This window comes from Mustelus asterias, chromosome 3 (genome assembly GCF_964213995.1).
Source record: "Mustelus asterias chromosome 3, sMusAst1.hap1.1, whole genome shotgun sequence".
Lineage (NCBI taxonomy): Eukaryota > Metazoa > Chordata > Chondrichthyes > Carcharhiniformes > Triakidae > Mustelus > Mustelus asterias.
In genome coordinates, this window is record NC_135803.1 from 123,608,153 (window position 1) to 123,629,676 (window position 21,524).

At 43.3% G+C, this 21,524-nt stretch overlaps 1 protein-coding gene across 2 annotated transcripts in view; it reads left to right on the forward strand.

Annotated features, from left to right (window-relative positions):
- Positions 1–21,524, forward strand: part of cadpsa (Ca2+-dependent activator protein for secretion a) — a 511,252-nt gene that overhangs the window by 423,801 nt on the left and 65,927 nt on the right. For both annotated transcript variants that reach the window (XM_078209519.1, XM_078209518.1), the window contains one exon: positions 4,629–4,736. In XM_078209519.1, the coding sequence (XP_078065645.1) occupies positions 4,629–4,736 (108 nt within the window). The remainder of the gene's footprint in view (positions 1–4,628; positions 4,737–21,524) is intronic.

The following is a 21,524-nucleotide window of genomic DNA, read 5'->3' on the forward strand; positions in this document are numbered from 1 at the left end:
CTCCGATTTCCTCCCACAGTCCAAAGATGTGCGGGTTAGGTTGATTGGCCAGGTTAAACATTGCCCCTTAGAATTCTAAAATGCATAGGTTAGAGGGATTAGCAGGTAAAATATGTGGGGGTAGGGCTGGGTGGGATTGTGGTCGGTGCAGACTCGATGGGCCGAATGGCCTCCTTCTGCACTGTAGGGTTTCTATGATTTCTATGATTTTCCCCTTAATCAAATCTTTGGTCTATCTTTGTTGAACTTTAAACTGCTCCCATTCCTCAAGGCTATTGCTTTTTCTTGCCAATTTGTATTCTTCCTCTTTGAATCTAATACTATCTCTAATTTTCCTTGTAAGTCATGGTTTGGCCACAGTTCCCTTTCCATTCTTGCGCCAAATAGGAATACACAACTTTTGGAGTTCACCCATTCGTTCCTTGAATGCCTGCCATTGTCTGTCCACTGATCTTCCTTTCAGTAATGTTTCCCAGTCCATCATGGCCAACTCATGCCTCATACTATCATAGTTACCTTTATTAGATTCAGGATTCTGGTCTCTCAGAATCAACTTCCTCACTATCCAACTTGATAAAGAATTCTATCATATGCTCACTCATCCCCAAGAGTTCCCTCACAACTAGATTGCCAACTTACCCTTTCTCATTGCACACTACCCATCCTAAGATGTTGGTTCCTCAATATATTGCTCCAGAAAGCCATTCTGTATACACTCTCAAAATTCATCCTCTATTGTACCATGACTAATTTGACTATACGCAGATTAAAGTCACCCATAATCACAGATGTTCCTTTAACACATATATCTCTGATTTGCTGTCTAATGCTATTCCCAACATTACCACTAGAGTTGGTGGTCTTTATACCACCCACTGGACCTGGAATGTTTGTTGCCCCTTGTTGTTTCTTAACTTGACCCATACAGATTCCACATCATCTGTGCTAAACATCCTCTTTCAATATTTTATTAAGATCTTTTTCATTAACATTGCAACTCCACCATCTTCTCCTTTCTGTCTGTCCTTCCTAAATACTGAATAGTCCTCAATGTTTAGTTCCCTAACTTGGTCACCTTGGAACCATGCCTCCGTAACCCCAATTATATCATACCTCTTTACTTCTATCTGTGGAACTAATTCATCCATATTATTTCAAATGCTCCAAGTGTTCAGGTATAAAACCTTAAGGCCTGTCCTTTAAAGTTCCTCACCCTGTTCTGACTATTTTTTTAATGTTTAAAAACATTCATTAATATCTGATTTTGGCTGTTAATTTTTCTGTCTACCACCTTTCTTATTCTCCTTTTTCGCTTGTTCTTGTAAAGGTGACTTTACCTTTACTTTACTGACTCTACTTTTACAATCCTCGGGATACAACTGTCCGAGAGATAGATGCCTCACCGAAGGCCTGGGACCATGCATTCAAGAAAAAGGCAAACTAATTGCATTTACCTCAAAATTTCTGTCCATAATGCAGTCCAATATTGAGCGGGAAGCTTTAGTGTTTGGAATCATGTATTTTCATACATATCTATTTGGCAAATGGTTTGTGGTAGAGACCGATTTTGGGTCTGAACCTGATTACATTGCCGGCAAGGTCAGTGAAAATCAAAAATCATGATCTTGCCGGCAAGATTCACAATTTCCGTGTTTCGCCGGATTTTGAGCCCCCACCGCTGATCCTGCGGACGGCGAGAGTGGGCTTGAGATCTTGCCCATTGTTGAGAAGTGTGAGGCATCCCAAGAGCATATGCCAAGTCAGCACGAAGCACCATTGATTCCACATCAAGTTCCTATGAAAGTAAAAGTGAACTGTGAAGTCCTAGCAAACGGTATTTAGTAAGGGGGGGTAAGTGTATTAATGTGGGCGGCACAGAGGTTAGCACTGCTGCCTCACAGCGCCAGAGACCCGGGTTTGAATAGCAGCTTAGGTCACTGTCTGTCCAGAGTCTGCACATTCTCCCCGTGTCTGCGTGGGTTTCCTCCGGAAGCACCGCTTTCTTCCCACAGTCCGAAAGACGCGCTGGTTAGGTGCATTGGCCCTGCTAAATTCTCCCTTAGTGTACCCAAATAGGCACCAGAGCTTGGCGTCTAGGGAATTTTCACAGTAACCTCATTGCAGTGTTAATGTAAAGCGTACTTGTGACACTAATAAATAAGCTTAAAATAAACATAATGGGCCCGATTTTACCATTGGGCCGCGCCCATTTACGGGTGCGAAAACGTGGTAAAGTCGGGTGTGAGGCCATTAACGCGATCCGTGCCCGCGCAGATGGCCACTTTACCGAGACCCGGGAATGGCCGCGATCCGATTCGCGCCCGAAACGGGTGCAACGGCAAATTAAATGCATTTGCATGCATTTAAATTGAATTAATGAACTGCCTGCCCAACTTGATCAGCATTTCCCCCTTTACCACCGCGTTCGCCGATCCAGAATCGTGCCAAAATGGACATGCTGAATAAAAGCCTGTTTCGGATGCTCCAGTTGCTGAAGAGGCAAGTTCAGAGCTTCCAACAGCTCTCTAACTGAAATCGGTGGGGGGGGGGGGGGTCAGATCATTCTCTGGTGGGGGGGAGGGAGGCATAATCATTGTCTGGTTGGGGGGGATGGGGCGAGGAGGGCAGATGTGCCGGAGGGGGGGGGGGGGGAGTGAGGCCAGATCATTCTCAGGGGCGGTGTGGGGGGGAGTGAGGCCAGATCATTCTCTTTGTGGGGGGGAGAGGGGGGTGGAGTGGGGGGAGGGGAGTGAGGCCAGACCCCTTCTCTGGAGGGAGGGAGGGGGAGTGAGGCCAGATTATTCTCTGGCGGGGGGGAGTGAGGCCAGATCTTTCTCCGTGGGAGGGGGGAGTGAGGCCAGATCATTCTCTGGGGTGGTTGGGGGGGGGGGGGAGGGGAGTGAGGCCAAATCGTTCTCTGGAGGGGGGGACGTGAGGCCAGATCATTCTCTTTGTGGGGCGGGGGGGGAGGGGAGTGAGGCTAGATCTTCTCTGGAGGGAGGGGGAGTGAGGCCAGATCATTCTCTGTGGGGAGAGGGAGGAGGGGAGTGAGGCCAGATCATTCTCTGGGGCGGGGGGGGCGGAAGTGAGGCCAGATCATTCTCTGGAGGGGGGGGGGGGGCGCGTGAGGCCAGATCATTCACTTGGTGCGGGGGGGGAGGGGAGTGAGGCCAGATCTTCTCTGGAGGGAGGGGGAGCGAGGCCAGATCATTCTCTGGGGGGGCGGGGGGGAGGGGAATGAGGCCAGATCATTCTCCGGGGGGGGGGGGGGGCGGGGGAGTGAGGCCAGATCATTCTCTGCGGGGAGACGGGGGGAGGGGAGTGAGGCCAGATCATTCTCTGGGGCGTGGGGGGAAATGAGGCCGGATCATTCTCTGGGGGTGGGTCGGGAGGAGGGAGGCAGGTAAGATGTATTTCTGGTGGGTGGGGAAGGGAGGCCAGATGGATCTCTGGTGGCGGGAATGGGGGTCCGCTGCCACTCTGCGGGCGATCGTTGGAGGGGGAAGGGGTCAGGAGGTTGCGCTCGGTTTGGGTAGCGGCGGGGGGAGGGGGGTGGATAAGGGGGACAGTGATCTCTTTGGGGACCTTCCCTCCCGCTTTTCGCTCCCGGGCCACTTCCGCTTTCTGCAGCCCGGGAGCAATCTGACACGGTGCGCTTTTTCAAATTTTTTTCTAACTGTGCATGCGCAATTCAGAGCTCCGATCATTCTGGGCGCACTAAGCCCCGCCCACAGCGTGAGTCAGACCCGCAATTTATTTTTCAGGCTAAGTGCTCATGGGGGCGCCTGAGAACAGATTTCCAAGTCGGATTTGAATTGCGCCCAGATTCAGCACTTAGAATGAAAATGGTAAAATGAGGCCCAATGTGTTAAATTTAAATCATTAAGTTTTAAATTTTACTGATTTCCTCTTTTGGATTTTACTTCTTTCCCTCCATTTTTCAGATTATATAATTTTGTAGGATAAATAGACACCTGGCCTGAGGTCCATGCACACTTAGCTTAGGAGAGGGTGGGCTCTGTTACCCATTACTTTTTTTTGGAGTTTTCAATTAGTTTCGCCATAACTTTTGTGGCTAAAGTGTGAGCCAGCCATTTAAGAAATCAGAGGCACTTATCAATGTGGCATGTTAAAAAGCTATAACCCTGTGCCACCACATGGTCCAGCTGTTAATGTTGACTCCTGTATTACTGTGAGGCAGATGTAGTGTAACTGGAACTATATAGGTTGTAAGCAGGAAAGGATGTGTCATTTACAAAAATGCTCACTTTATAATGAAAAATATAGAAACAACAGGGATAGTTATGGGTATATATGGAAAGAATGAGATTGGCCAAAGTTAGATTATCTGAAAACTTCAGTTTTGTATATTTACTTTAGGGGAAGTTCTCTTTTTATCTTCAAGATTAAATAGCTGAATGTGCCTTCTATGGTCAAGCTAGGTAATTATAGTGTTGAATAGGCTTTGTTTTTGCTCTATGCCAATCAGATACCATCAGAAACCTCATTCACGTGTCATTAAACTGCTGTTTGGTTAGTGCAGGAGTATTTATTGAAGAGAATGGCTAACAGCCTTAAAAAGTACAAACCATCTAATGTAATTTTGCCTTTCTTTTTTTTCTTACCAGAAACCTGGGATGGATTTGGCAGATGCCTACGTGACCTTTGTGCGCCAGAGTCAGGATATCCTGCGTGACAAGGTCAATGAGGAGATGTATATAGAAAGGTTATTTGATGTAAGTAAATGCCTTCTCCTCCTTGCTGGTCAGGGAGGAGACAATCCAAAATGTGGCAATACTGAAGAAAGAGGGATAAGTCACATTTTGAGACAAATTCAGTGGCTGTTTAGATCTTTTCTGTCCCTCTGACTCAGGCTCTTCTCTGCCTCTCTCTGTCCTGACTCTGCACTGTAATCTACCATGTATGTTGTGTCAGCTCCTGGTCTGTCTGCATGTGACTTCTGTCACAGTGCTTTCTTATGAGGAAGTTTCATTAGCTCAAGTCTATGAGCAACCTTTTTGAAGAGGTGTAACAGTATTCTCCCCAGTGCACACAGAATGTATATGATAAAGTAATATAAAAATAAATGCTTGTTTTTATTTCGGTGTAACTGTTAGATACCCATAAGGAAACAAACTTTTGTGTTCTTCAGTGTCGCCAGTATATAGAATACTGATAGTCATGAATTCATGGAGCTCAATGTTCATGCGAGCTCTTAATGTAGAGACCCTTGTGCAGTAAGTGACAAAAAATATATTTTTCACATTTGGAATAGGTAAACTGTGGCTAAGGTTATTATTTACTTTGAAAGACTTAAGACAATTTTGATAGAATTATTTATGAAATTTAGTGCCTTAGTGTATTTAGTTAGAATACCTCTAGACTGTTTAGAACTTATTTGTCCATTGTACCATTTGGTACACCACTGCTTTCTGTTGTTTTGTGATTTGCAGTGTGCACATAGATTTCATCATTTTTTATAAACCATTGCTATTGCTCCTTATCTATTTAGTAAGATTATTAGCAATATTCTACAGTGTTTAAAGGGATAAATCTGGCAGTGTAGTTTCCTTCAAAGTGTTACATTACATTTTTAAAGTTATTTGCTGTAATGTTTTTTTTAGCTTCTGCTTTAAGTGGCACTGTTATGATTGAAGGCTTTGTATAGTAAGGCAGTTTCATATTATGTTATCTTGCTAATATGTTTTTATAATGGCTGTGTCAAATGTCCAGTTTCTGTTCAAAAGTTCCTTCCTTCCTTTATTCCTTTCTAATCGCTTTCCATCTCTAACCTTTCTTTCATCCGTTTTCCAATAATTAAAATGAAACTTATCTCTCATATCCAGTGTTTTGTCACATTGTATCAAGCGGCACGATTTTCAGTCAAATAATCTTCCTGTGTACATCTACTATCATGACCCACATCTTACAAGAATGTTTCATACATGCATAAAGCACATTAAGAGCTCCTCAAAGCTCTATGCATGGATGCCTAACAGGGATTTTAAAGGTTGTAAGAAATGGGGGGGGGAAAAAATCACCCATCCGGTAGACATTGGAGACATGGTCAATCCAACTAAATGACTAACTTTCAATTGCCATTCTATCATGGAAATCACCAATTTTGTTATTGAGTAAACACTGATAGTCAAGCACTTCAATGGTGAGTCAGTTGTTATGTTGGTTGATTCTGTCCAATGTCTCATTAATATGTCATTTTCTCCAATTGTGTTGCAATAAACTGCCCAAATGCATTTTTAAAAAAATTTACTTTATCCCTCCATTCCCCCAACTAATTATGTCCCTACCATTGCCAGCTGCCAGGCGGCTGGATGGTCTGCATATTTACTCATCACCACCATCATCAGTACAGCAACATATCTGGATAACAATAGGTAAGATTTTGTCAGGTGGGGCTTGTCCTTATCAGCTTACGATCATCCCCATTAATGTATAAGAGAACTAGGAAAACTCACCAAAGACAGGAATCATGCTCCGGTTATGGAACTCCTTAGATTTAAATTTATGGTCGCCAGTTAAGAGTATCTGCTATCTTTACGATCGACATTTGTGTGCAGTAAGAACAATGAAGCATATGGCTCTACAAATAACAAACCGTGCTCAATAATTGTCATTTTAAGTAAACAGTTAGATTTTAAGATGACAGCACCAGAATTTACACGTCCTTGGGATCATCTATTTTGTTATAGCTCACTTGCTAAAACCCAATCATTCAAAATGTCCAAATAATTTTTTGATTGCTGTGATATGGGTGTATTGTTTTTGTACGCAACCGCTTTAATGAAAAGAAATCACCATAATCTAAAATTCAAATTAGACAGAAGAAAAAGGCGGATTTTGAGCAATTTGGAAAAAAAAGGTTTGGATGCATTTGGTGATGTTCCTAGCTGTATTCATTGAGCACTTTCTCTTTAAAGGTGGCATCTGAACAATTTTGGAAAATAAATGTATGATTGGCAAGAATGAATTAAAGATGCCCAAGATCTTTCATGCTGGTAGCACAGCTAATGGGAACAGCTTTAATATGTTCTCCCTGTACTGGGATGACAGTTACATTCAGTCAAAGTCTTATTTAATAATTTGGGAATTTGTGCCAAAGACATTATAAAATTACGCAGTGCTTCTGAGAGTATAAACTTGTGCACCAAGTACTGATCGATGCATTGCAGCGTGTTTGCCTTTTCGGGTTTATACAGCATATCAGAACATAATGACTGGCATATTTAATTCCGACATATATATTTCGTAAGATTTAAATTTAATGTTAATCAGCTGGTTCCAGATCCAGATTTGGCATGGTCTTATGTAGGTATGCTTATATTCCTGGTTGATTAAAAAACAGACAGGTCATGTACTCAAGAAATGTGTTATACATGAAAAATGTGAGAGCAGATACATACCATGATATTGAGTTAGGTTTCAAGAAATACAATTTATTTGGGATCAATAAGTTAAATTGACCTACTTTTCAGAATTTGTGAGTGGGCAGAGCTGTGAGCACAGTAAAAGCTAACGTCGAGAACAACTAAACTGTCTCGGATCACCCTGAATCTAAAATGAACCAGTTAGGATTTGTATTACGTATTAATGTAGCTGAATTCTGAAATGCTTGTGTAATTACAGTACATTGTATCTTTCGCCCTCATTTTTCTTTCTTTTTCCCCTCACTGCCACTTCCAGTGTTTACCTTTTGTGACTTACCATGTTTGTTTTCCACATTTTATAAGAGGATGGATGATGTTAGTTCTGTCATGTACCTGAGAATATTTGAGGTAATCCTTCAAGGACTTAAATTTGAATTCGCTGTTCATAAATTATTTTAAATCATTCCGCTGTTTTATTTTTGTATTAAAGTACATGTTTAGAAGGGATCTCTAAGCAAGCACTGATATATTACTGTGCACACATTTGCTGTACAGTACTGTTCAGGTATCTGTGCTTTCAGGAGATTATGTAGCTTCTAATATTACTTTCCATGTTCTTTATTTTAATCTCCTTTGAGAAGGAAATTAGGTGACCAAGTCAACTTTAGCATTCTGTTGTTTCTCATCATTTCATTTCATCACTGTATTCAGGGGTCACAGAAATCACTTTAATACAACGTGCTTTGCTTCAGATGTTGGAAAATTATTTCATTGCTTTTAAAAATGAAGGTAATGGTGCCTGGCAGAATTGTTTCAAATATATATTTTTCCTTTTTAAAGTAGATTTCATTTGAAAAGAAGTATGGATAATAATAGAGTTTAATTCAGCCCTTTAAACATCTAAGCAGAAATTAGTCTCTGTACTGTTAAGCATAGCTCAGATTAAAACTGGAGATGTGGGGGGGATGGTGGCATAGTTAGTTATAATGTTGTCACTGGCCTAGTAATCCAGAGGCCCAGACTAATGCTGTGGGGACATGGGTCCAAATCCCAGCACAGTAACTGGTGGAATTTAAATTCAATGAATAAGCCTGGAATATAAAGCTAGTCCCAGTAAGGGTGATCATGACGATTATCATTCATCGTCGTAAAACTCCATGCAGCTCACTAATGTCCTTCAGGGAAGGAAATCTGCCATCTGGCCTACATGTGACTTCAGATCCACAGCAATATGGTTGACTGCCAACTGCCCTCTGAAATGGCCGAACAATTTACTCAGTTCAAGGATGATTAGGGATGGGCATCCGATATCCACATCCTGTAAAGAATAAAGAAAAAAAGTCCAAGTCAAAGTTTTGGAAAAATAATAGCCCCATAAATTTTATTAGCAAATATCTCTACCCATGTGTTAAAATTGATTGGTACTACAGAGCAAGACATTTTGTCAAATTTTCAGGCATATGTACATATGGGGATAGTTTTAACCTCTCCAGGAAAGGGATAGGTTCGGGTTTGCCACCAGCTGTACATCCAACCCAATTTTAGTCTCCATTAACTTAAGCATTTGAATACTTCAATAACAGAAAACGTCCTGATCCAACCCTTGGTCTGCTGATTAATGTGTATTTTGCATTAAAATGGGCAACGAGGGAGGAACTCTGAACAAAAGCTCTTTACGTCAGCGGTTATGACCAGGGTGCACGACTTACATCAAGAGCTAAGGCGGCGCAACTGACAGCAAAATCAGTTGGTTAAAAATTGCGGAATATATCTAAAAATAATTATAATGGTGCATGCTTTGTAGTCGTAGCACCTGTAAGGTTTACTATCAGTACGCAGTGAATGAGTTAAAAGTGCCTGATTGAATCTTTTTTAACTGTTCTCAGAATTTGTCCATTTGCTGTCTGCGCTTTGTAAATCATAACATACAATAACTGCCTAAAACTTACACTTTGAAAGCACTTTATTTGCGGAACTACTTAGAATGCAACAGTTGGAAAATATGACTTGTTCCTGTGTTTGATAACAGTTTTATGTAGTATTTCAGTATATTGGGTGCAGTTTATTGGAGGAAAATAACATAAAGTAGGAAGAGACTTGCAGTGAGTGGCTTATTTTCAACTGTAAGGACCGTAAGTACCACAATTTCGTTAAACATATTATTACTTAATGGCACCAAACTGTGTTTAAGCATTTGAGTTGTTGTCACGTTAGTCTCGTTGGTTTATGCCCCAATTATAATTACAGCCTTAAATATTATTTAATGATTTGTGTTTCAACTGAATAGTAACTTTTCTGTTTAAATTACATATGAAGTGGTTATGATATCGAATTTATTTTGCTTCAGAAGATCTTTTTAGTGCCCTTTTCATAATATGTGGCAAACCCTTTGAAGTCTACTGGTGTGAAATATTAGCAACAATCACTGCAATAAATTCAGTTGTTTGGTTTTGCTGAAGATTACCATAAGTGTAGTTATTTTTCATTTACCGGTGTGCGGCAAAACTTGGCACACAAAATTAAACCTGTGACAGCTCAAAATATAATTTTCTTTACTTTTCATTTGTACAGCTGAGGTGCCTGTCTTTAAAAAGCTTCTGTGTGGAAGTAATTTAATCTGTATCTTTCTGCTATTACGTACCTCATGATGCAAAGTTAAGTTATAAGCTTGCAAGCAGGCTATTGCAATTTACATTGTGGTAATTTGTAATGCACTTTAAGATATGTCACCTAAGAGGCTGGTACCAAAGAGGAGGTTCCTTGTATTTATGCGTATGTTTGCACATATGCTGCACTATTATATCATGGTTTCCAATGTTTCATCATGCGAATAATCTGATATTTATACTGTTCTATTCACCAGAGCAGCTGGTATGACTTTGGGAGTGACGTTAGTCATGGGCAGTGATGCAAAACAGACAATGGCGCAAGAGCAGCCATTTTCTGCGCTGCAGAATGCCCCTTTCCAATTCCATGGGAGTCCTAATAACATTAAATTTGCATAAGGCCCCTACCTGAGTCAAGTAGGCACTTCAGCAATTTAATAAATGGTGTAGATAAGATGGTGATGGATAGGTATCACTCAGTTTTTGGTGGTGATTTTATCTAACTGGCTGCCCCCTTCACAACAATATGTTTTTTAAAAAGTCAGATTGGGTTGGATGCTACAGCAGCAAATGGATAATAATTTTCCAATGTTTATGCTCCATTCCACTGTTTGTTTCTCTCCAGTCAGCTAGGTAGGACAGTGCTCCTCTGGTTCCATTCTTAGTTATCTAATCAGAGCCTGAGAATCACTTTCAATGTCTAATATTCCCGCTACCCCATCGCTACCTCTGGTGTCTCCAACATTTCTTATCTATATACTGTCCCTTGGCAGCATCATCTGAAAACACAGCATCAGCTTTAACATGTACATCGATGACACATTTCTTCCGATTAAATAAAACAAAGCCATCGACTTCAGTCACCGCTAAAAACTCTGTTCTCCAGCTACTGACTCCATCACTCTCAGCTGAGGCTGACCAGACTGTTCGCAACCTTGGTATCATACTGGACCCCCAAGGTGAACATCTAAACATACATCCACACCCTCACTAAGGCCACCTTCTGTAACATCGCTTGTCCGTGTCTCGGCTCATCAGCTGCTGAAACCCACATCCATACCTTTGTTACCCCTAGACTCGATTCTCTTAACACAAACACAAACACAAAAGCAAAATACTATGGATGCTGGAAATCTGAAGTGAAAACAAAAATGCTGGAAATACACAGTGGGTCAGGCAGCATCTGTGTGGAGAGAAACAGAGCTAACGTAACCTGCTGCATATTTCCAGCACTGTTTTTATTTCTGTCTCAACATAATCCTGACCAACCTCCCACATCCTGCCCTCTGTAAACTGTGTCCTTCCATCAAGTCTTGTGTTTCCTGACCTACATTGGCTCCGAACTGTCGCATTTGCTTTAGAACACATGCCTGTAAATCAGCCTGAAACATCTGGGCCGGAATTCTCCGGCTGTTCACGAGTTTCCTGCCGGCGTAGGGTGACATCAGTGGGAATTCCCATTGACAGCTGCAGGACCAGAGAATCCTGCTACTAGCAAACAACGCACCACCGCCCGCTGGCGGGAAACAAGCGGCTGGGAAGCCGGAGAATTCCAGCCCTTATTCTGTAACGATGCTAATTAACTTCAAATTGCTGCTTGTTATTGTTTCTGCTTTATATTTTTCGGAAACAGCTGGAAACTAGAGTAGCATCTTCAGAAAGATGCAGCAAGAATTCCTAAAAGAGAAGTTGTGTTTAACATGCCTGTATTTTTTAGTTGACTTTATAATATATAAAGAGCACTTGGAAATTCAGAGACCTTTTGATACAATTCCATACGGTGATTAACGCTAAGGTAAGGATTAATTGAATAAAGTATGAGCCCTCATTCTTAAATCATTTAGAAACATGAAGCATAGAACAGTCATAAGCCAGAACATTTAAAACTGAAAATGGGTTAAATTTAATGTAACCCACAAGTTTAACTTTGGAATCTTGCTATTTGTAAACTGTATCTGTTTTATATTAGCAGTTTTATGTATTGTGCACAATCCCTGTGATATTGGGAAGGTTGGGAAGGTCTGTATACAGCTAAAACTTAAGTGTACTTAGATTATACTTACCCTCAGCTCTCCAAGCTCTCAGGATTTGACTCTTAAATGCCCTCTCAGATGGCCTACCAAGCCACTCAGTCCAAGGGCAATTCGGGATGGGCAATAAGTGCTGGCCTGGTCAGCAACGCCTACATTCCCTGAATGAATAAAAAAATTCCCAGCACAACCCCAACCCAGCATGAGGTAGAAAAGGCCACCTAACAGCTAAAGAACAACAAGGTATCTGGACCAGATGGAATCCCCACTGATGCACTAAATTATGGTGAAGAGGCACTATTGGCACAAATACATGACAACATTTCCCTTATCTGGAAGGAGGAGAACATGCCAGGAGATCTCAGAGATGCTGTAATCATTACCGTCTTCGAAAAAGATGACAAGTTCGACTACAGTAACTGCAGAAGAATTTCGCTGTTCTGGGCCACAGGGAAGGTCATTGCAAGAATCTTCTTTGATCGTCTTCTGAAGTGCTCCTCCCAGAGCCCCACTGCTGATTCCGCCCACTAAGCACAATGGACAGGATCTTCGCCGTGCAGCAACTACAAGGGAAATGCAGAGAACGGCACCAACCCTTGTTCACGACCTTCTTTGACCTCACAATGGCCTTCAACACTTAACTGCAAGGGATTATGGAGTATCTTCCTCCATTTCAGCTTCCCCCAAAAGTTTGTCACCATCTTCCAGCTGCTTCATGATGACATGCAAGCCGTGATCCTGATCAACGGATTCACCACAGACCCAATTCACGTTCGGACTGGAGTCGTCGAGCAAGGCTGTGTCATCACATCGATGCTCTTCTCAATCTTCCTTGATGCAATGCTCCATCTCACCCTCAGCAAGCTCGCTGCTGGAGTGGAGCTAAACTACAGAACAAACAGGAATCTGTTCAACCTCCGCTGCCTGCAAGCCAGATCCAAGGTCACCTCATCCTCTGTCATTGAACTACAGTATGCAGCCAATTCTTATATCTGCCCATTCAGAGGCTGAGCTCCAAGCCATTGTCAGCACCTGCACTGAGGCGTATGAGAGCATGGGCCTACACTAAACATCTATGAAAGAAGGGTGCTCTACTAGCCTGCCCCCATTACACAGCACTGCCCCACCCCATGTCCTTTATCAAAATCTACAACATGGCACCACTTTCCATACTTTGGGAGCCCACTGTCAACAAGGGCAGGCATCGACGGCAAGGTTAAACACTGTTTTCAGTGGGTCAGCACAGCCTTTGGTTGTCTGAGGTAGAGAGTGTTTGAAGACCAGGACCTCAGTCCCGGCACCAAGCTCATGGTGTACTGAGCGGTAATGACACCCACCCTCGTATATGGCTCAGAGACATGGATTATATGCAACAGGCACCTCAAAACCTGGAGAAGTACCACCATCGCTGCCTCCACAAGGTCCTGCAAACCCATTGGCAGGATAGATGCACCAACATCAGTGTTCTTGCTCAGGCCAACATCCCCAACATCGAAGCATCGACCACACTCATCAACTCCCAAACAAGTGCTTTATTCAGAGCTCTAACACGGCAAGCAAATCCCAAGAGGACAGAGGAAACGTTTCAAGGACACCCTCAAATCCTTTTTGAAAAAGTGCAACAATCCACTCCGACACCTAGGAAATCCTGGCCCAAGACCGCCTGAAGTGGGGAAAAAAGGGAAGGAGCTGAACACCTCGCGTTAGCACGGTAGCACAGTGGTTAGCACTGCTGCTTCACAGCTCCAGGGTCCCGGGTTCGATTCCCGGCTCAGGTCACTGTCTGTGTGGAGTTTGCACATTCTCCTCGTGTCTGCGTGGGTTTCCTCCGGGTGCTCCGGTTTCCTCCCACAGTCCAAAGATGTGCAGGTTAGGTTGATTGGCCATGCTAAAATTGCCCCTTAGTGTCCTGGGATGCGTAGGTTAGAGGGATTAGTGAGTAAAACATGTGGGGGTAGGGCCTGGGTGGGATTGTGGTCGGTGCAGACTCGATGGGCCGAATGGCCTCCTTCTGCACTGTAGGGTTTCTATGTTTCTATGTTTCATTACCGAGAGCAAGCTGAAGCCAAACATCAACAGCATCTCTCCCAGGTCCTGTTTTCACAACTCCGAAATAGCCAACATTCCAAGGAGGACAAGGAACATGGTATGTAGATATCCTGGAGCTCCCGCAAGAAGAATGGCAGCATTGACCCTGATGACTGGGAGAAGCTTGCCACCAGTCTTTCACACGGTGGCAGAGTGGTTAGCACTGCTGCCTCACAGCGCCAGGGACCTGAGTTCGATTCCCAGCTTGGGCTACTGTCTGTGCGGAGTTTGCCCATTCTCCCCGTGTCAGCATGGGTTTCTCCAGGTGCTCCAGTTTCCTCTCACAGTCTGAAAGACGTGCTGGTTAGGTGCATTGGCCATGCTAAATTCTCCCTCAGTGTACCCAAACAGGCGCTGGAGTGTGGCGACTAGGGGATTTTCACAGTAACTTCATTACAGTGTTAATGTAACCCCACCTGTGACACTAAATAAACTTTAAAGAATGACAATAACCTGTTCATTAAGCTGCATTTAATAATGAGGCAGGGCAGCAATAGAGAAGGGGAAAAAAAAGGAAATCCTGAAACTCCGGATCCTGCACCAGGACATGCAGGAACTCACCACTAAACTGAGTGAGCACCAGGGCTCTGGTTTCCACCATGCCCACAAGCAGGTTCCAAATGCAAACCACTTGGCTGAAACAGTGGCAACTGCATGTCTAAGGCTGGTATGGTTTCCTTGGATTGAGATTGAGGAGGGGCTGACTGCACGGTCAGGAGTAGATGATCACAGTCAGATGGGTTGCAGTCTCTAGCAGGTGAGGTTTGATTTGATTTGATTTATTATTGTCACATGTATTGGGATACAGTGAAAAGTATTGTTCCTTGCGTGCTCTACAGACAAAACATGTGTTATAGTCACAGCTGAGATGAGGAGAAAGATCAACTTAAAGAAGTCCTTTCAAAGGCCTCTTGGTAGCCGGGAAGAAGCTGTTTTGAGTTGGTTGATCTCAGACTTTTGTATCTTTTCCCGACGGAAGAAAGTGGAAGAGGGTATGTCCGGGGTGCGTGGAGTCCTTGATTATGCTGGCTGCTTTTCTGAGGCAGCGGGAAGCGTAGATGGGGGTCAATGGCTGGTTTGCATGATGGACTGGGCTGCGTTCACAACCCTTTGTAATTCCTTGCGGTCTTGGTCAGAGCAGGAGCCATACCAAGCTGTGATACATCCGGGAAGGTGTAGCCTGCAGTAGTGGATGTGTGCTGTCAGGCTTCTGAGACTTCTCTCAAACTGCAGGCTTCCTGCTAAAGCTCTGGCCTGAATGGTCACTCCAAATAAACAATTTAAATGATCCAGGTTTGACAAATCCTTAATCTGTTTTAGCTGGCCACAGATGCAACTTTCAAGGCTGGGAACTCATCCAGGAAGTAGAATGAATATGACTATATATCAATCTGCAATATGACTAACTATAAGATACTAAGCTCCACATCAGTTACACAGTCACATTGACCAGAGCTGTAGCTTCTGTGTCAGTTCCTGCAGATACATCCTTCAATACTGTAGTCTAAGTTTCCACTTACATCATTTAGGCCAGGATAATCAAAGAAATCTTTTTTTTTTCCATTTTTACCATCCTGATTCTGCAGTGGACCAAGAGAGGCAAGGCAGAATTTTATGGTTCTCATACTAAAGAGGCACATAGTTGCTCAAAGGAAAGATCTTCTTTCGGAGATGGAAGGTAGGTTTGGCACCCAAACATGCCCAGCCTCAAGTTGAATCGGCTGGAAAAATGCCTGGGTTTATCAAAAAGGGATAATTGCTGTGTTGTTGTGATCAGGAGAAGGGCCTTTCATCAGCTGGGTGCTGAAGTATCGAGGTAGTTTCACAGAATCTGGACTCGGGGGGGGCCCCAGTTCTGTCAGAGTTACAGACCACAGCTCCTTCAGCATCCCACACCCCAAGAGTGCGAAATGCAGCAAGGATTCACCCCATACTGTCAGACATTTTGTGAAACGAACTTGGGCCCCAGCCCCTCACAAGGCCATTGCTCCCTAGAGAAATTAAACATTTTTTTCACAAGCTTATGTGACCTGCTTTTGAACCCAGTCTCCGTGACCATGTTTAATCTTCAATTGCAGATTTTTCTTTAAGGATTTGGAGATGCAAGCCAAATTGGCTTTGGTATAAATAACTCACTTAATATTTTGTGTCGATGACACTCAAACATAAAGGAGAAAGATGAGTTGGTTGAATGAAGGTCATGTCTGCAGCTTATCCTCCTCAGCCCTATTAATATTGCAGCGGCACAGTAAATGTTGTGCAGCTTTCTAGTCTTCAGTAAGAAAGCTATATCATTTCTAAAAATCGTATTGTGAGTCCACTGTGGGAGAATTCCATATGGAATCATAAAATCCCTACAGTGCAGAAGGAGGCTGTTCGGCCCATCGACTCTGTACCGACCACAATCCCACCCAGGCCCTATTCCCGTAACCCCACACATTTACCCTGCTAATCTCCTGACACTAAGGTCAATTTAGCATGGCCAATCCATCCAACCCTCACATCTTAGGTTACAATTGTCCAGTTGGAATAAAGCTTTTGATTCAGCTTCAGTACATACATTTTTAATATTTATCAGTGAGGTGGTTGATATGCGAAAATGTTGACCCAAACTCGAGGATGGAACGAGGCCCGGCGAATTAGCAGACATGTTAGGACAGAGTAGTTCCGGCATTAAGCAGGTTATTTACACTGTGGAAAGGGTCATGTACAATGTTCCTTGAAAAATCACTAGACTCATTGACGCTTTTGGGACAGGTGCATAGTTGGTCTTATTTGAAGCGCTGACTTTGACTCTCAGCTATGTAAAAAAAAAAGGGGGGATATTCAGTAAGAATTTTCAGGATGTGCGATTATCTGAATTCATTGAGGCAGGCAGCATGTGGACGTACAACTAACCTGCACTTCATAAATACTTCATAAATGTTTCTCTTAAATTGGAGGAGAGCTCAGGATGCAGTTGCTGCTGGAACAGTTTCAGGAAGATCTGGATGGAAAGAGGAAGACCCGATACTGGAGTAACAGGCCAGAGGAAGGGCTCCCAGTTTCTCAGATGTGACACTGGAGGTCTTAGTGATGGAGGTGAAAGGAGGAGAGAGGTGATGTTTTCATAGGTGCAAGGAGAGCCTCGAGGCATATCCTCGGAAAGGGATGGGAGCGGGTGGTGATAAAGATAAATTCCCCGAGCCTGACCACAAAGGGCGCTTTAGGGTTTTAGCCCAGTAATAGTGGACCCTGGAACGACCTTCCTAGCTCAAAACTTAAAGTCCTGTGTGTGTGAAACAGCACAATGGCCGGCAAAGTCACACACAAATTCTGCTACAGAGGACTCAGATGAGGACTTCACTGGGGTGGCCTATGGGAGAATGCTGATGGGCATGCACATCAAGATGCTTAGTGCATTGGTAGGCCAGCTACGGAGTCTGTTGTCATTGTCAAGGAACATGGAGAAGCCTGGCACAGGGCTTCATGCAGAACTTGGAGCCCATCCTCTCCAGCTCCATGACAGCAGAACTGTAATGGAAGCTCAGACTGAAGTCATGTGACAGCAACTTGTTGCCATGCAGGCTCAGACTGCTGTCACCATGGCGCAGATGCCAGTGCCCAAAGGGGCTTTCAGGGTCTACCCGCAGATCAACAATTTGTGCTCCAGTAGATTACTAGGATTTCTGTGGCCCCATGGGGGCATAAGCCTGCTGCCCTCTCTCAGGATGATGACGTTCATTCTCCCACCACTGCCACCCCAACAGTGTCCTTGTCCTTGCTCCTCAGCCAGTCCAGTCACTGCTGTCCATGCTAAGGGAGTGCAATCCAAAACCGGGACCTCAGGACTTAGAGCTACTTGGGGGGCATCACTCAGAGGGGTAACATCGCATTGGAGCATTGGGACAGGCACCTGACAGACAGGTGCTAAAGGAATGCACAAGCTGTCTTGTATGTATTATTGGAAGTGTTGTTATGGGATGTTATTTTTTGGGATCCTTTTAGTTCAGGATTTTGACCACTGTGATGGTCCACAGCAAGGGTGGAGAAGTGTAGAGCAAATCTGAGGAGGAAATGTGATGTCAGGGGTACTGGATAAGTAATTGGTTACAGATAGAAAGGGTCCCGGGTGCAATCTCTCGTCCTCTACCTCCTCCAAACACACAGCTTCCTCTCTCAGCTGCCTGGGCTCCATTTCAAGTCATGCTGCAGCCAAAGGGAAGCTGTGATCACAGCCCCCATTACTGAAAACAGGCATTTTTTTCTTGACAGGCCTTCTAATTCCTCTGACCTCTTTGTTGAAGTCCCTTGTAAATCCAAAAACTTTTCCACTAACACTTAGCACAGTCCTTCCACTCACTCTGCAGTGACGTTCACTTTGGAAGCAAAAACAAGAAGGCAGATTACTACCTGAATGGCTGTAAATTGGGAGAGGGGAGTGTGCAGTGGGACCTGGGTGTCCTTGTGCACCAATCACTGAAGGTAAGCATGCAGGTGCAACAGGCGGTAAAGAAGGCAAATGGCATTTTGGCCTTCATTGTGAGAGGTTTCGAGTACAGGAGCAGGGATGTGTTGTTGCAATTATATAGGGCCTTGGTGAGGCCACACCTAGCGTACTGTGTGCAGTTTTGGTCTCCTTTTCTGAGGAAGGATGTTCTTGCTCTCGAGGGAGTGCAGCGAAGATATACCAGGCTGATTCCAGGGATGGCAGGACTGATGTATGAAGAGAGATTGACTAGGTTAGGATTGTTTTCGCTGGAGTTCGGACAAATGAGGGGGATCTCATAGAGACTTATAAAATTCCCAACAGGACTAGACAGTGTAGATGCTGGGAGGATATTCCCAATGGTGGGAGAGTCCAGAACCAGGGGTCACAGTCTGAGGATTCAGGGTAGACCATTTAGGGCGGAGGTGAGGAGACATTTCTTCACCCAAAGAGTGGTGAGCCTGTGGAATTCATTACCACAGGAAGTAGTTGATGCCAAAATATTGAATGTATTCAAGAGGCGGCTGGATATAGCACTTGGGGCGAATGGGATCAAAGGTTATAGAGAATAAGCAGGTTTAGGCTATTGAGTTGGATGATCAGCCATGCTTGTAACGAATGGTGGAGCAGGTTCGAAGAGCCAAATAGCCTCCTGCTCCTATCTTCTATATTTCTATGACAGCAAAAACATCCAAAGCACCTCACCTGCAAGTCCCGTGGTAAATCCCTTGAAATTATGGTAGTGGGGATTCCATTGCACAGTGAATGCGTGTTCATCTGGGAATGTTTAAGAGAGGGTAGCAATGGGACCTGTGAGGTATAAAATGGCAGATTGGGCACCAATTCAGCATTAGACGCTGTCTGACATCAATAGCTGTTCACTCTGCGTGCTTCCAGCACCTGCATTGCAAAGCTCCACTCACACCCTGACGGTGCCATGTAGGCTGTGTGTGCTTTTAATTTCATTTCCAAAAATGGAGCAAGAAAATCTTTCAAAATAAAGTTCATCCATTGTCCTTGATTGGGCAAAGAGAAAGAATAATTATGAAAACATAAAAAAGGTATTAAATAACACATTAATTAGGGTAAAATATTAGTTTTAATATATGTATCTCTCTATGAATACAAGCTTTTTTTTCCTAATAATGATTTTCTTGTACAGGGTAATTATGCAAAACTAAAATAATGATAAGTCTGTGAAAACACTACAAAATTGTTCTGTTAGAATCTGTTAGAATCCAGATAGGTCACAGTGGTCTAGTCCAGTCCTGTACATTTCGGTATCCATACACTTTTAACTTAAAAAAAAAAACAAGTTGTGTTAATTTATGACAAAAGTTATGTAATTATGTGTGAAATCGCTGCACTTTTTTTCAGCCTAACTGAAAATACTTCATTATAGAACATGATAATGAACACCAAAAATCAGCAATAATTAGTAATTTTGCTTGTATTTTATTTGTTTCATATTTCGTTGTCATAAATAACATGCCTTCGTAGCATTGGTTTTGTAACCCAGAGAAAAACATGTCAAGTTAAAGGGAACATTAAAGATGTCTGGATCTCCTGTTCATAAGGCTGTATTGTTCAGTGTTCAATATATAGGGAAACGGGGATATTTTAATGTACTGCATTATAGTAAAGCACTACCCAATAGTAATTTGAATGGGTCGGATCATACAATAAATCTTTTAAGGTTATCGAGGTAACACAAAAATTAATTTCTTTTTGCTTCATGTAGTCACAGAGGAACAGCCTGTGTAGAGATAAGGATCTAACAACTGTGCTAAGCTACAGCTCATCTGCTTAAATCTAGCAGCCTCCTTGATTACAGATCAAAAGCCATCTCTTCAGCTTTCATCAAATACACTGCTATGATCTGTAAGGTAGTTTTCTTACAGGCAAGGTGCCAGTTTGAAACAGACAGATTCTAAAACTTGACAGGAGATGATACATGGATTAGATAGGTCAATTATATACTTAATCTGCCTTTGGAGGATTAGATGGTCATTGATTTGGTTTCTGCATATGTCTTGACCTTAACAGTTACCAGATATGGTAGGTTTCCTTGAACCAGTAAGTACTTAATCGTTCAGTCACTGGGCCTACTGCCAATGTGTCAGGAGTTGAAATGTCATGGTTACGCATCCAAAAGATGAAATCCAGTTTTACAGCTCCAAGTTTATAAAACTCAAATGTTAATGACATGATTTTATTGGCTAAAGGCTTTGATCTTTCCCACTTTGCCCTCTTTTTATTTTCCCCTTCTTATGATATTGACTGATGCTGGTGAATATTTCCACCTGTGTGATGCCTCGTTCAAGAAGCCATTGTTTGTGCATAACAGTGAATGTTAACAAGCTACTTGACTAGAGTGCACATCACAGTTAAGCCCAGTCTTGTCCCTCTTGAAATTTAAAAAAAATTATTTTTAATTTCTGAGAAAGAAACAAATGGATTTGATTTTTAATTCGGGGTTGTGCACATTCAAGCAACACAATCTTCAAATGTACATCCTCCATAGAATCCCTACAGTGCAGAAGGAGGACATTCGGCCCATCAAGTCCGCACCGACCACAATCCCTCCCAGGCCCTATCCCCATAGCCCCATGCATTAATCCAGCTAGTCCCCCTGAAACTAAGGGGCAATTAAGCATGATCCATCCACCTAAACCACACATCTTTGGACTTTGGGAGGGAACCAGAGCATCTGGAGGAAGCCCACACAGATACGGGGAGAATGTGCAAACTCCACACAGACAGTGACCCAGGCCAGGAATCGAACCCGGGTCTCTGGTACTCTGAGGCAGCAGTGCTAATTAGACTGGAGCTGAGCTCTGCCAGGAGATGGGAGCTGTCCACTGAGCATGCCCGTCAAAGGCAGATAGCCGCCATGACAAGCCTGCCACTCTCTTGCAGAAGAGAAGGGGCTGGACATCAGAGGACC